General features: G+C 40.3%; 1 protein-coding gene across 1 annotated transcript in view; it reads left to right on the forward strand.

Annotated features, from left to right (window-relative positions):
- The window catches only part of ANKS3 (ankyrin repeat and sterile alpha motif domain containing 3), a 1,450,330-nt gene that overhangs the window by 783,575 nt on the left and 649,550 nt on the right, over positions 1-17,205 (forward strand). Inside the window, exon 11 of the mRNA XM_044089324.1 lies at positions 11,369-11,493. Within this exon, the coding sequence (XP_043945259.1) occupies positions 11,369-11,493 (125 nt within the window). The remainder of the gene's footprint in view (positions 1-11,368; positions 11,494-17,205) is intronic.

Consider the following 17,205-nt stretch of genomic DNA (forward strand, 5'->3'; position numbering starts at 1 on the left):
CACTCGGTCAGACACTCTCTTCACGTCTAAAACACTCTTGGCATATTGTTCCTTTAGTATAACCCCTACCCCATTTCTCCTGCCATCCACACCATGATAAAACAATTTGAACCCATTTCCTAAACACCTGGCCTTACTTCCCTTCCATCTGGTCTCTTGCACACACAATATATCAACCTTCCTTCTCTCCATCATATCAGCTAGCTCTCTTCCTATACCAGTCATACTGCCAACATTCAAAGTTCCTACCCTCACTGCTACACTCCTAACCTTCCTCCTATCTTCCTGCCTTTGGGCACGCCTTCGCCCTCCTCTTCTCCTTCGGCCAACAGTAGCCCAATTTCCGCCAGCACCCTGTTGGCTAACAGTACTGGTGGCGGTCGTTGTTAACCCGGGCCTCGACCGAACCGGTATGCAATTATGAAAAGTTCTCCACATCAGTAATTTTTGGCAGAAGTTTTATGCCGGATGCCCTTCCTGACGCAACCCTCCCCATTTATCCGGGCTTGGGACCGGCACAAAGAAATGCACTGGCTTGTGCATCCCCAGTGGCTGGGTTAAATTTAAACCTAGACCATATGAGAGAAATACTAAAAGATGTGAAACTAATTGAATATTTTGTATATTTATACATCAAGGTGATTGTTTTTATTGCCCTTATTTAAAGAAAATCATTAAGATCAGTGCAGGGGTGACTGTAACACTACAAAAGTAATTTACAGGGCACAGTGCAATGAATGTGATGCATTCTATGTGGGCAAGACTGTAAATAAACTCAAGCATAGGATTTCATGTCATCTGTCAGAAATCCGCTCTGGATGTAAAAATAATGCACTAGCCAAACACTTTTGTCTTCATGAAAGACACACAGGTTTTAAATTCCAGATCTTGGAGCGCATAGACATGGGTAATCTTGAAGGAGACATCCCAAATATTCTGGAGAAACATGAACACATGGCAGTTAAAGTTGAACTCTTTTAGGAAGCCTGGACTAACCTACTACTGTTCAATTAAAAGTGTACTGGAACTTAGAAAATTGCCACATTGTTGACATGACTAATTTTATTTTATTTTATTTTATTCTGCCAGTTGGTTTTTAAATACCATTTTAAATCAGTTGCAATTTAAGTGTATATTTTGATGTTCTTCGTCTCACATTGCTGCAGTCATAACCTGTGGGTAGTCCGCTGTCCTCGGTCGGCCCGAATACCAAAGAGCTGGGCTGGCGTCAGTCATTGTCGCCTAGAGCTGACGTCAGTACGTAGTAGTACTTAAGCGCATGACCGAAGCCATATCCTCAGTCTTTCTTGCCGCGTGGTCCGAAGCAGAAGCAGCGTTTGCAAGTGCCGTTCGGCGTTCTGAAATTTTCATTTTTCGAGTTTCAGACTGAAGACCAAGTTGGGCTAAGTACCCCGTTGGGGAAATCTTTATCTTTTCTTGCCTCAGTTATCCGGATGTCAGAAAAAGTTAATAATTGCATTTCTTGTGGGAAACAGATACCTCATAGGGATTATCATTCTTTCTGTATTCCTTGCTTGGGGCCTGAGCACGACATAGTCGGGTGTCGCTTTTGTGCTAGATTTAATAAGCGCACTATTAAACGGAGATTAGACTGTGCCAGGCTTGTTTTCGGTAAAAGGTGTAACTATAACATGCCGTCGGATCCCCCGACGCCTGCTACCGCTAAAAAGCGTAAAGACAGATCTTTGAAGTCTAAACCGGACGAGTCGTCCGTTGCGGACGCCGGTTCTACTGAGCCTCTGGTTGAATCTGTGGATCCTGCCGTGGGTTCGGCTGAATCCCAGGGGGAACCTTTACTTTTACAGGAGTTGGCCTCTCAGGAGTTAGGCCCGGCTGAAGGTGCTTCTCAGGTGTCTGTAGTTCCATCCTTACAGAAGGTTATTAGGCCTTCTACTTCAGTAGCTAAAGGCCATGCTAAGGCCAAACCTTGTCTGGTTGGCCCTGGTCATAGTTCTAGCTCTCCAGCCCCTGTTCCTAAAAAGCATATGTTGAAAATGGCGGAGGACTTGATTACTTTGATCAGGGGTTCTATGCCCCCCCCAGAGAAGAGGCCTAGGGTGAAGGCAGATTTAGAGGGAATGGATCATTCCTCAGACTACTCTGATTCCTCAGCTGAAGAAATTCAGGAATTCCCTTCTTATTCAGATTCGGATGCAGAGGACTCCTGTCCTTCTGCTTCTCCTCCAGAGGATTTTTCTTTTTCTGAGACTTTACATTCCATGAGGGAACATTTTAAGTGGGAAGGTCAGGATTTTTCAGATTCTCGGAAAAGGCTTAGGGAATTTTTGTTTCTGCCACAACATAGGCCCTTGGCTATTCCTCCTGTCTTAGATGTTGTTCAGGATGTTTTTTCTGAATCTTCCCTTAATCCTGATTCTTTGCCTCCTGCACCTGTTAAGCCGGACAGATATTACAGAGTTCCAGAAGCACATAAGTATTTGTACAAGAGTCCTAGAGCTGATCCGGAAACTATTATTCAAGGTCCTAAGGGTATTAGGGCTTCTGTGGCTAAGAATCCAGTTCCTTTGGATAAAGATTCTAGAGCTTTAGATAGGTGGTGGAAAAAAGTGTACACCTCCTCTACGTTAGCTATGAGGGCTTTGAATTGCCAATTTCATATGCTGAAGTATCAGAACTTTTTGTTAGGTCAATTGAAATCTAAGGTGGATGCTTTATCTGAGGGTATAGAGTGTAAGGAGCTCCAGGAGTTGGTTCATGCATCGGATCAAGTTGGCAAGCATTCTTTGCAGTGTGGTTTCGATGCTCTTCAGGCTTCATCCAGGGTGGCTGCTACAGGTTCAGTTATTCGTAGACATGCCTGGCTTAAGGATCAAAATTTGTCAGAGCATGTTAAGGCTCGGATTTTGGATGCTCCTCTTCAATCTGAAGTACTTTTGGTCCTCCTGTGGAATCAGTTTTGAAAAGATGGAAGATAAGGCTAAGTCTATGCAGACGGTCAAGGATTTTATGCAGGTGCATCCTCCTAAGTTTAGTAGGAATTGGCCTGCTAGAGGATGGTCTTATCCTTCTTGGATTATCAGTCTAAGGGCAAGTCTAGGCGTGGTAGAGGCAGAGCTCACGCTCAGGGTTCTTTTAGACCTAGGACTTGGAGTTCTCCTGCACAGTCTTCTGGTGAGGGCAGGGGTCAGCCCTTTCGTAAACAAACCCAATGACCTGTGTCTTCCGCTGCCAGACCCTTCTTTACTGGCAGCTCCTCTAGGAGGGAAGTTGGGACTTTTCAAACAAAACTGGCATTTGGTCACCCAGGACAAATGGGTGTTGGATATAATAAATCACGGTTACAAGTTTTATTTTCACACTTTTCCTCCTTTCAAAGGCATGCCGGATGTGCCTCCTCAACAAAGGATGGAGGCTCGGGAGCAAATCTCGTTACTTTTGCAGATGGGGGCAATTCAGGTGGTCCCTCCATCAGAAGTAGGCCTAGGTTTTTATTCCCGTCTGTTCCTAGTGCCAAAGAAAGGAAACACTTGGAGGCCAATTCTGGATTTGTCCATTCTCAATACTTATCTAGACATTCCAAAGTTCAAGATGTTAACTTTACAACAACTTCTGCCTATGCTAGGCAAAGATCACTGGATGGTAACCCTGGATCTCAAAGAGGCCTATCTTCACATCCCTATCAGGCCCAGCTGCAGGAGATTCCTGAGGTTTCGGGCTGGTACTTCTCATTATCAGTTCTCTGCATTGCCCTTTGGTTTATCTACTGCGCCCAGAGTATTCACAAAAGTTCTGGCTCCTGTAATTGCTTTCTTCAGACAGAGAGGAATACAAATGTATCCTTATCTGGACGATTGCCTGATTCTTGCTCAAAACAAAGACAAGTTACTACAACATCTCCAGTACGTAATGGCAGTTTTAAGGTGCCTAGGGTATTCTGTGAACAAAATAAAGTCCAGTCTAGTGCCCTCTCAGGACATGTGCTTTCTGGGTGTCAGACTGAATACAGCTTCTCAGATGGCATTTCTGACCCCAGACAAACAAAGAACTCTCCATCTATACTTCCAGCAGTTATCAGTAATGTCCAGGCTGACTGCAAGAACAGTCCTTCAAGCCTTGGGGTTCATAGCATCTTGCATTCTAGTACTTCCCAATGCCAAACTGCATATGAGGAAGCTACAATGGTATCTCAAAAGTGTGTGGACTCAACACTGCTACGGTTTGGACACTGTCATCCGGATTATACCTTGCATCCAGAAGGAATTCTTGTGGTGGGCTCAGGAATGTCACCTAAACAAGGGACTCTCTGTGATCCGACCAGAGGCGAGTCAGATCCTAACGACGGATGCCTCAGACTTGGCTTGGGGAGCACACGTCAATGGGAATTGGATTCAGGACATATGGCCTCCCAGACTACAACATTTGCATATCAACATGAAGGAGATGTTAGCAGTCCAATTTGCCTTGATGGCCTTCAATGACCTACTTCAGCCGGGACAGGTGTTGATTCAAACAGACAACACAACAGTCATGTGGTACATCAACAAGCAGGGGGGAACCCATTCCTACCCTCTTTGCAGACAAGCAATGATTTTATGGGAGACTGCTCTGAGTTTGCACATCAATCTTCAAGCACGGTTTCTGCCAGGAGCACAGAACTCCCTAGCAGATGTATTGAGCAGACAAATTGTGGATCCCCACGAGTGGAGACTGGACCCTCAGGTATTCAAACAGTTAACCGTGGCTTGGGGAGCTCCAGACATAGATCTATTCGGTTCTCCACTGAATTTCCAACTGCCAAAATTTTGCACAAAGATGTTCCATCCAAATGCTTGGAAAGTGGATGCTCTATCTTTCAGTTGGAACAACCTTCACGTTTATGCTTTCCCCCCTCTGCCTCTTCTTCCCAAGGTACTCTTGAAAGTCAGGAGGGACAAGCCTTGCATGATTCTAATAGCACCAGATTGGCCACGTCAGCATTGGTATCCTCTGCTGAGGAGTTTAATTCAGGAGCCTCCTTGGCTTTTGCCACAGGTTCCTCATTTGTTATCCCAGTCAAACAATCATTTTCTCAATGTTCGGGTGCAGTCCCTGCATCTAACAGCCTGGCGTATTCTGTAAGGGAGCCAGTGGGGTCTCAGCTTCCTCAACAGGTTTTAAATGTCATTTTGGAAGCCAGGCGGCCTAGCACTAGGAAAGTTTATGCTGATAAATGGAAGAGATTTTTTCTTTGGAGCACAGCAAAGGGCTTTGATGTTTCAGTGCCTAATTTGAGTTTTGCACTACAGTATCTTACTGAATTACTGGACAAGGGTTTGTCATTCTCTTCTGTGAAGGTTCATGCTGCAGCCGTTTCTGCTCACTATGATTGTGACCCTCCTTTATTTTCTCACCCTTTGTTCAAACAGTTTCTTAGAGAGGCAAAGAATATAAGACCCCCACGTAGAGCTCCTACTCCTTCCTGGGATCTCAATTTTGTGTTAGAGAAGCTTACTTTACCTCCTTTTGAACCTGCAGCTACGTCTGAACTGAAGTTTTTGTCTTGGAAGACTGCTTTTTTGTTGGCCATTACTTCTGCTAGGAGGGTATCTGAATTGCAGGCACTCATGGCAGTTGAACCCTTTCTGATTTTCCATAAAGATAGAGTTTCTTTGCGAACTAACCCTACTTTTATGCCTAAAGTGATTTCTAATGTGGCCTTGAACCAGTCTATTCATTTGCCTACTTTTTATGCTGATCCCCAAAATAAAGGGGAAAAAGTCTTGCATTCTTTGGATATCCACAGGCAGCTACGTTATTATTTGAGCAGGACTAAAGAGTTCAGACAGACTCAACAGTTATTTGTTTCCTTTGCTTTGGGTTCACAAGGGAAAGCTGTTTCAAAGCAAACTATTTCTAAGTGGATTGGTCAATGTATTGCTTTTTGTTATTCTCATCATGGGAAGGAGGTTCCTTCTGGGATCAGATCTCATTCTACCAGGGCTACTGCCACATCTACTGCTTTTTTGAGGGGGGTAGCTCCTAAGGATATTTTGGAGGCAGCTACTTGGAGTTCAGTACACACTTTTACTAAGCATTACCATCTCCCTCTTTATTCCAAGTCCAGGGCTGGGTTTGCCACTGCAGTTTTACAGGGCATGTTAGCAGCTCCTCATGCTATTTAGTTTGCCAGCCTCCCTTTTCCTTTGCTTTGGGATTCTACCCACAGGTTATGACTGCAGCAATGTGAGACGAAGAACATAGTACAGTTTTGTACCTACCATAAATGTAGATGTTCGAGGATCTACATTGCTGCAGTCCAATTATCCCTCCCTCCTTCCCCTCTATAGTTTGTGGTTGCTGTGTTTTTTTGGATAATCTTTATTTCCACTCTGGTAGTGGTTAGGCTTTTACTATTTTAGCTCTGGCCTTCTTTCCTTCTTAGGCCTTCTGACATCTGGGGCAAGAAAAACTGAGGATATGGCGTCGGTCATGCGCTTAAGTACTACTACGTACTGACGTCAGCTCTAGGTGACAATGACCGACGCCAGCCCAGCTCTTTGGTATTCGGGCCGACCGAGGACAGCGGACTACCCACAGGTTATGACTGCAGCAATGTAGATCCTCGAACATCTACATTTATGGTAGGTACAAAACTGTACTTTTCCATCATCATACATTTTTTCTTATTATTTTTTTCTTTTTCTGGTTCTCTTTTTTCCACTTTATTCAAAATGATGTGTAATAACAGTACTAACTAATTATACAATAGTATTTTTATAGATAGTTTTTAGGTTTCTTGTACACAGACCTGAAGAAGTCTAGAAAGACAAAAGCGATCTTTGTTAACAATAGGTTATGAAAATAGAATATGATTTTTACAATTGATTTTTTACATGCAAAGTGTATATGTATATATTTATATATATTTTTTGATTGCCAAATGGACTAAGGTTGATATATTTCCAGCCATGTAGTATATTGTCTTGGATAAAATCACAAACTTAATAACCTACTTAATAATCTGGTTAAATAAGAGGTACCAAAGTACATAAGAGTTATATTATTATGACAGCTACTAAGTAGGGCAGGACCAGCTCGAATGTCACAATAATGGGGGAAGGGATGTGAATTTAACATGTGTACCAGTATCACTTTGTTTTACAGCACAATAAACCACTCCCTTGCCTGATAAAAAGTATATATATATATATATATATATATATATATATATATATATATATTTAGAAAGCTTGTGAGGAAATATTACTCTATTTTTGTTTTACTTGGATCGCTTGTCTGTGTACTTAATAAAGGATTTTCGACTGGAAACAGACTGCCTGCCTTGCTTGGATTACTTTCGAATACTTAAACACAAACTAAGTCCGTACTACCAAAAGAAGAAGCCACTCAGTGTATCCAGCTGCCCAAATAAATCCTGCAAGCATGAGTAAAGTGACGTACTGTTTATTACAAAAACAAAAAATCACATAATGCGCTTTTCGTCAGGCCACATAGCCCAACTTCTTCAGATCTGAAGAAGTTGGGCTATGTGGCCTGATGAAAAGCCCTTTATGTGATTTTTTGTTTTTGTAATAAACAGTACAAACAGTACGTCACTTTACTCGTGCTTGCAGGATTTATTTGGGCAGCTGGATACACTGAGCGGCTTCTTCTTTTGGTAGTACGGACTTACTTTCGAATACTTAGTAAGTCTGTACAATTATATATATATATATATATATATATATATATATATATATATATATACATATATATGTATTTTTTGGCTTAAGATGAGTTTAAGTTCGCTACTTCTACTACTATTGTCTGATCTGATTAATATACACTGATTAACTAGATATATATGGACTTAAAATCTTCCACACAGAAAAGCTCTGTAGTGTCTGTCTTCATATTGTCCAGGTAGATACATCTCAGGTCATTTACACCTACATGGACTATGATGGAGTCATATTGGTACCTATGGTGTAATGACTTGAATGCACGCATGATTTGGTGGATCCTGGTTCCAGTTAAGCAGCTAACAGTTAAGTGCCCTATGACGATAGTCCTGGGAAGTGTGTTTGCTTGGCTTAAGGGCTGAGTATTTGAGGCTGCACTGAAAGTGACAGCATGTGTAGTGGTGTTTTTTCTCAGTGCCTTTGGGCTTGCTGAGGTATAGCTTTGACAACTGATGGTATAGGCAATCTTTGTTGTTTAAGAAGATTGCTTTTAAGTGTCTCAGCATATGTCAGTCTATTTGTTTGCTATGTGAGTTGGGTATTGTGTGCATAGTTTTGACAACCACATGTGTACTTGTATGTGAGAGTTTAGCCTCCAGTGTCATGGTGTAAGTGCACCTCTCGCATACTGTATCTGCTTCTTGAAGGATTAAATGGTTGTCCGTAAACATGAGACAATTGCTGCGTTTTCTCAAAATACCTATAGCTACCAAGCTGGCTAGATAAATTATTTTATTTATTTTTTATTTTTTATTTTACATTTGTTGACCGGGATAGTCCAACCGGATGCATGTCCATTTTCAGCGGAGGCCCGGGGAGAAAAGCTCCAAGGGTAAGCAGATACAGCATTACATAATACCAGCATTATTAGGAAATTCCATATCCCATACTGTCCAGTCCTTTGATTGGTGAGCTACAAGGGGATGGTGTATTGGAGTTAGAAGGCTGTTAAGGAAGATTTGTTGTTGCAGATTAATAAGGGTGCTTTATTGGGACAGATTATGCTTAACAGTACTAAACTGTACTAACTTTAATGTTTACACAATATTGAATTCTACTAAACCTGTAGGTATTGCCACCTGATACCCAAATAGGTGTTCTAAACTTGTCAGTGTGCAAGGTATGCTCTGTAGATAGTGCTTTACAGCATACTGTTTTATGGACTGTTCTACAGGGATAATTTGCTTTCTCAGTTTTTGTTACTGTACAGGGCACTGCTAACCCATGCACATGTCACAGCAGCACAGAAAAAAACAGAAAACTAACTAATGAGCCCTCTGGCTAATAAGATGACTACACTGTGAGTTGGGAGGTAATCATCAACAGTAGTAAACTCATGCATCACCATTGTGCCCTTCAGTGCTGCAATCTAACTTGGTCCTCGCTAATGCTGTCAGTAAACTGAAAAGAGAATTTTTTTTTACCAGGGTGAATATCCTGTCTTCTCTGGCATACAGGAAAGGAAGAAAAATAGCCTTGTGTAGAAACCACTTTTAGTAATGCTGAATGCTCAGCTTCCGTTAGATGGGTTTCTTGTAAACAGTTAAAAGAGAGGCTTAAAAAAGCCTTTATTTGTCCATAAAAACAGTGAGACAAATGTAAGACTGGCTGCTCGGAGTCCCTGCCTATTACAGTATAATCCATTTTAGTCCAAGCAGCTGCAGTGAGATAAAGAACAAATGATCCCATGAAGTTGTAGTATAACTACAAGTGTGGATATGCTACACCCTCATGTGATTATTCATGCTTTCTCTGATGAGCACTGGAAGAGATATGGAACCAGTTACAAATACATTATCACGCTAGACTCTGCCTGTCTTGTGTGTGTGTACATCAGTCACCTTATCAGAGAAGGTTAACAGAAGTTCTCTTTGTCTGCCTTCTGCACACTTGCTCTTCAAGTGTCTTAAATGTTAGATTTTTAGATATTGTGTTATCTGTATTGTTTAATAAAGATTGTATACCAATCCTTAGTCACCTTTCCACCTTACTCAGTCACATTGCGTTTTCATATCATATCAAGTCAAAAAACCGGTAAGGACATATTCCACTATGCCTGCCTGCCAACTTTGTTGCATTTTTTCACCACAATAATTGACCATTTCTGTTTTAAAATCACCTATATCCATGCAGACTTTAATTGCTTCTGAAAGAGAATTCCAAAGCTCCAACAGGCTTTTAGAAAAGCAGGAAGTCCTCCTTCTGTCATGTTTAATGTCATTCTCAGTTTTACTTCCTAGATTCTCTAATTGTTATTTAGCTCTACACATTAAAACTTGAATTAATTGGCTTACACCTTGTACCCAAAAAACAGGATATCTTCCAGCTGTCCCAAAGATAACATTACTTATCTCTCAACATTTGTAATCCCAATCTTGGCACCCAAGCATTGCATTTCATTAGAGTTAGCACATCTTCTCAGTTACAGGTTAAGGGTTTACTTGTGCCCTTCCAGGCACCATATGGATGGAGTATGCATGTTAAGTCCTTGTCCGTGTGGATTTCCTTCAGCTGTTGTGTGGATAAAGTTTATTTATTTCGTCTGTAGTCATGTGGATTTTTGTTAATTTGGTCAGGTGTCTTCCTATTGACCTGTTGCTTAGGTTGATTGGCTGCTGTAATGATGGTTTGTTCTGTACAACTGTTCTCACCCCCCCCCCCCCATAATAGCCTTTGGATGTGTGACTTATTGGGCTAACCCAGGTATAGAAGTGAAATTAATTAATTTCAAAGAAACTAAATTCTGTGAGCACCATTACCTCCCAGACAGTATTGCTTGACAAAGACAGCCTTCAGAGGCTCATTCCCTTTTTTCAACACCATATGTCTTTTCATCTGCAACGTAGCTGCCTTTCAGCTTTGTTCAGTAGTTTCTTTTTTCAGTGCAAGTTGGTCACTGAATCTTGTTTTTTTATTCTATAATGTTTTATGGTTTGCTCAAAATATATTGTTTGTGTGCTTTGAAATAATACAGAACAGTAGTAAATGAATGCAAGTTACATTTGAGGGTTTTAAGCTTCAAACTAGTATATGCACATATATTTTTTATATTCAGAAATGTTTCACACCTTGGACTGGTGTATGTATAAATGTGATGTTTAGAGAGGCTATGTGATAAAACAGTTATCAAACTGCACGAGATGCCTTTTTGTTTAAATTTTGTGCGAAACAAATCCTGTTAGTTGTGACTGTTTTACACTGCTGTTAAGGCATCATTACAAAACATAGACAAACACACAAACATACATGCACACACCTTTTAAGTTTTGGACATTTATACATTTGTCTTTTTAACTCCAGATATCCTCATTATTGCATATTTACATGGGTTTAGATCCTTTCTTGAAAAAACGCTGTAGGTTTCAGACCAAGCATATTGATAATTCTATTTATATGTAGATGCTTCATTTTATCATAATTATTAATTAGCTAATGGTGAATGGAATAAGTCCAGACCTTTAACTGGAGGTTTTGAAGATTTGTGTCTTTGCCTGAATGCTGTACTTACTGCATGTAGAAGGAAGGCTGTATCAGCCTTTCATAATTTGGAAAGGTTCACTTAATGATGCTTCATCACTTCATTTTGGTTAATTTTGATTTTTTTGGTTATCTTTACTTTAAATGGAATCACAGTAATCTTTCGTACTCTTTCTTTATGTCTCCAGGACCTGAAAGAATTCCTTGACCAAATAGGCTGCGGGAAATATATTTCTGTATTTGAGGAGCAGGATGTGGATCTCCAGATATTCCTAACACTCACAGAGAGTGATCTTAAGGAAATAGGCATCACGTGAGTCTTTTGGATTTTTCACTTCTTGACTGGATTCCGGTAGTGGTGAATATTACATAAACCGCATAGAAGCTTTTAGTGATATCTGTCATTGGAAGACTGTATAATTCTCTAAGTTAATCTGGTCATGTTCATAACCAGGACTTACCAAGATTTTAGACGGGTGTCTTGTTTTCCATATCTGGAGGACTTTGCTTATTTTTCTGCTAGTAGAAGATATGTGGTCCATCAAGTCTCTCTGATCGTTGCAGTTGTTTCTCCATTTCTTGCTTTTTCCACATTAGGTTTTACCCTCCACCACCCTAGCCTGGAAACTCATTCTTTCTACCACCCTGTTCTTGAAGAGCTACCTCCTTCTGTCTGCACAGAACTTGACCTCTTTTATTTGAATGGCATGCCATCTCTTGATCTCTTTCTGGCCTTCCTTCTTTGTGCTGGCCCTTTTCATTATCTTGTAATTACTTTATGGATCCATGTCATGTCACCTTTTTCTGTTACAGTTTAAGGAGAGTACCTTCCCATGCGGTGTAGTTGTGTTGATCTCTCTCTCCAGTTTCTTTACTAATTCCATTAACATCCTTGTAGACTTCTTCACCCTTCCCACTAGATTTGTGTCTGTTGCCTTATAAGGTCTGTAGACTTTATACCCACTGGAGCTATGATGCTTGGCAATTGAAAACCATCACCTCTTTATTCCTGGAGTCAGTCCATTTTGTAATGCATTCTAGTGGCTGTTGTTGTCACCTTGTGTCATTTTTCCTAGTGGTTCAGCCTGACACTGAATTTTACATCCAAATCCTTCTCCTGTCCTTTTGCCTGGAGTCACACCCACAGTTTATGTTCCACTTAAAGGTTGTCCTTGATAAGGTACAGCACCTTGCATGTGTTCATATTAAACCTGACTTACCATTTTTCTCATAATGAGAAGACTAAGTCTTGTCTCCAGTCCTTCAGCACAAGAACATTTGAAAACAGAAATCTAAAATACTGTGGAATCTGTGAGAAGAAATAACAGGAGGTATCAGATAACTAAAAGAATTACCTTTAATCAGCAAGAGCTTGGCTTCATGGTGTAGAAGAATGGAGAAAAATCAAGGTTTGATCAGCATCCCTAGCACCAGAGGAGCCAGGCAGGGATGGAGAGGAGTGAAATGATGAGGTCCACTTGCTTGTCCTATGGAGAGGATTGCTGACACCTGGGAGTATACTAGGAAATGATTTCCTCCGGTCAAGAAAGGGAAGCCTCTTCTCAAGTCTCAGGGTTAGGAGAGCGGGGCTGCTTGCTGGCATTGCACAGTCAGCCCATTGACCATCCCCCTTCCTGTACTTAGCCATTCATGCTTGGGGAGTTAGGGCCATAAATAAAAATCTCTTGAACCACACCTGATGGCTACCTTAATAATAGCTCTTGTGCTCGATGATGAGAGAATGTATAGGTTGATTGGCCAATACGGAGCAGATGATTAACAGACAGTGAGTGCAAAAGGTATTACCAAAAAAAAAAACTTTAAACCTTTAACCAATAAAGGCTTTCTTCTTCATAGGTTCATAGGAGGTTACTAGGCTAACGATCCTAGAGCTCTTACAAGCCTAGCCATGTTTATCCCAAGTTGCCCCAATTGTTAGCGGTCAGGTGAGTGAAGTTCGCAGAGGTAACAGTCTGTGGTAGTTAATACCGACTTCCTCTGTCCAGGTGGGACATGGGCACTATCCCAGGAGTGAATTTGCATTCATCAGTGCATTGATCTAGGTTGCGTTTGAAGAGGGCCAGGAAGAGGGTGATTCACGTGAACGGGAAGCTCGTTCCAGAGAAGTGACAGTTTCTGGGAGATGTATTGAGATCTCCAGCATGACCTGTTTATGTCGGAGGCTAGGTTAAGATTCCTGTGGTGAGTAACCCTCCTGCAGTTTGATTTACGAATGTGTAACATTTCCATCAGGGCCTGGTCAGAGACTGCCCTGTAAGCCAGGCATAGGTCACTCCTTAGCAACCTGTAGGAGACAGAATACAGTGACAGTTCTTTCAGTCTTTCCATTTAAGACTTGTTTTGTGTACCCTGTAATTTCTTGGTGAGAAACCTCTGTCGTCTCTCCAATTGCTGTGTAGGTGTCTGGTAAGGTACATGAAAAAGGGAGCATTGTACTCAATTATTGATCTGATGAGGGCTGAGTATAATGGAATTGTAACATCTTTAGATCTAGATGTGATGCCTTTACTTACAGGATGTGCCACATAGAAGGCTTTTCTTACTACTGTGGATATATGGTGGTCAAAGTTCAGATTGCTTTCAACCTGAGTACCCAGATCACGTACCACTGAGTCTTCACTTAGGGGAATGTTGTCTATAATGTAATTATCTGGGATGTCAACTTTCCCAAAAGGAATAATAATGCATCTTTTTGCATTTAGCTTTAATTTGTGGCTTTGACATCAATTATTTGTCTGCTTTAACTGTGACTACTGTATGTTAACGTTGTTGGGAGACTCAAAGATTGCTCCCAGATTGCAGTCAAAACTTGGTCAGCCACAGGTCATCCAAGTTTGCTTGGACATCTGAGAAATAAATTCCGAACAGTAAAGGATCCAGCACAGAGCACTGTAGTACGCCACTGGTGACTGGTCTTTTACTAGAGGTAGAGTCACCCACTTTGACAGTATGTGTCCTGTTGGTGAGCCAGTTGGCTACCCATCTGGTAACATAGGGATTAATTCCCAATTGTGAGAGTTTCTCTATAATACTTGAGTGGGAGATTGTGTCAAATGCCTTGGCTAGGTCAAGATAGGCAGTATGCACTGTCTTTTCCTCATCCAGGGCCTTGGTGACTTTTTTAAAGAAGTCAATCATATTTAACAGGCATGATCTACCTTTAATGAATCCAAGCTGGGCTGGGTCCAGAGTTTGGAGATTACATATGTCATTGGTAGTAAGGTCTGTTTTTTGTAATTTCTCCAAATCTTTTAGGTTTCTAATACCATGATGGGAATGGACCGCATTCCTGAGTCAAAGTATGATTAAAGTTCATGAAATTAGTATTGTTTCAATCTTTGATGTCAGCCAAAAGTGCTCTTTGCCGCATTCACAATGTGCCGAGTAATGACTCCTCCTGCAATTCATACGGAGTTGCATGTATCGGTAACATATCTTAGTATGATTGTAATTTTTTTTAAAAGACCATTGCTCCTACTACATCTGGAGCTGTCTGAGTATCTTTCCACATTGCCCTCATTTCTTCCTGCAAATCCTGATATTTTATGAATTTGTGTCTCTCTGTACATAAGACATTGTAGTCACTGGGTGTAGCATCTGGATGATCAATGCTACTATTGTCTTTTTTTCGTGGACTACTATATCTGGTTTTCTTGCATCTATTTTTTGACCTGTTGGTAATGGATGATCCCATGTGATATAAAATTCATAATTTTCTTTAATGCTTTGTGGCTCATGTTTCCAGTGTTTTTCAGCTACTTCAGTATTATAATGTTTGCACAATCTCCAGTGGAACAGTCTTGCCACATTATTATGCCTTTCAGTATACAGTCCTTCTGCCATTAGTATATCACAACCAGCAACAAGATGTGTGACTGTTTCCAATTCTGTTTTATGAATCCTACATTTGTCTGTTTCTCCCACATGTTCACTGGACTTTGTAAACCAATGTGTATGTAGTCCACTGTCTTGGCCGCCAATATTAACCTTTCATCTTTTGGTTTAAATTCACCTCTCTTTAACTGTTCCTTTGTTCGATCCTGATCAACTTGAGGTTGTTTCAAGAGTTTTCTGTACTTGCAGCTATATTTATGCATTTTCCACATTTCTTGCCTTCTCACCAGAGCCTTCACCTTATTTTCTTTCTTTTGCTTTTTGGCACATTTAGTTGCTGCCTGATTTTTGTCTCCTTTTGGTTTGGTTTCCATGCCTGCTTGATGCCGTTATGCTTTTGCTAAACTAAGCAGAGAAGTCATCTTAGACTTATTCTCCTCATGTTTCAAAACTTTCACTACATTTGGATCTTGTGAGGTCAGCAGATATGTATGCAGTCCCAAGATTGCAGATCTATACATGTGATCATTTTCGAGGAGGCGCACACCTCCTTCAGATCAGGGAATGTATAATCTTGGTATGCACTGATTTTTATAAATCATTTGATGAGCATGAGGCATCCTTTTTGTTTTCCTGTCCAACCTCTCCAAAACCTTTTGGGGCCAGTCAATCACTCCAAAATTGTAAGTTAGGATAGAAAGAGCAAACTGATTTATAGCTTGGTCTTTGTTCCTAGATGTCAACGCTGATTTTGGTATTAATTTTATTCTTTTAAAATAGTCCTTACTAAGTTTTATTTGCATTTGTCCATGTTTTATGTTCATCCTACATCAATTCCCAAAAATTTATACACTCCCTCTTCTTGCTCAAGTTTTTTTATATCACATTCTTGTCACAAACTGATGTTTTCTTGGTGCTGCAGCTTTCCTGCTTTAAAGGTTGCTTTTGCATATTTATCAAGACCAAGTGACATTCTTGTATCATCTGAAAAAGTTTTGACCACTTGCAGTTGTGCTTTCAGTTCCTCATCTGAAAAACAATACAGTTTTAAATCATTTACAAAAAGATGACAAGTCTTTACACTTTGTTGCTTTCTGGGAGCCAAATTGTAGCCATGACCTAATCTGTTAAGTAGATAACTTAATGGGTTAAGCACAAGATAAAAGAGCAGTGGTGAGAAAGAGTCACCCTATAATATTCCCCTTTGAATTTTTATCCCTGGAAAAATAATTTGCCCTTTATCATGCCTTAACTGCAAAGTGGTTTATCACTGTTTCATGGTCGATGTAATTTAATCGATCAGTGTAGGGTGTATCTTATACATTTTAAGCACTCTTTTATCCATGAATGTGGAATGCTGTCAAATGCTTTTTTTGTAGTCTGTCCATACCATACCATACTTAGATTCCTCCGCTTTTTACAGTTCTCCATTATGACTTTATTTAACAACAAATGATGCTTTGTTCCATATGACTTTCTTTTATTACCCTTTTGTTCTGTTGCCATGATTGAGTTTTCTTCTAAATGACAATAAACTCTGTCGGCATCAATTCCAATGTATAGTTTATACATCATCGGAAGGCAAGTTATAGTTTTTAGGATAACTTGCAGGTTCAGTATTAAGTAGGAGTATTGTTTTTCCTGTTGTTAACCAGTCTGGTGTCTGTTTGGGGTGCGCATTTAAATAGTTCTTACTTATGTCTAAGTCTTCATGTAAAGATGTTAATACTTTTAGGCAGAAGTTAGGTACTGCATCTGGGCCTGGGGTTTTCCATTTAGGAGTGTTTCTTAACTTTGTTTCAGTCTGTCTGGCATTTCATATCCTGTACATTTGAACTTCTTATTCTTCCTTTTGGTTCTTCTAACCAATTAACATCTTTGTTATGTTCCACAAAATCTTCATAGATATTTCTCCAAATATATTTCTTCTTTTTGGAAGTGTTTCAGTTCAATTTGCCTTGTTTCCCAATTCTCTATAAAACTTTTTTAGGTCATCAATAAATTGCTTATTTTGTACTTTTCCTTTATATTTATCTGCATATCTTCTAAGCTTTTCTGCCTGTGCTGATATTTTTAGATTATTATTTGTGATAGTGCATGATAGATTCTGATCTGTTCTGATACTGCTCATTGCTTTTATTACGTATGTCTTTGAGTATGTTTGTCAATC

The sequence above is a fragment of the Protopterus annectens genome, chromosome 12.part0 (assembly GCF_019279795.1).
Source record: "Protopterus annectens isolate FY-2018-M chromosome 12.part0, PAN1.0, whole genome shotgun sequence".
Classification (NCBI taxonomy): domain Eukaryota; kingdom Metazoa; phylum Chordata; order Ceratodontiformes; family Protopteridae; genus Protopterus; species Protopterus annectens.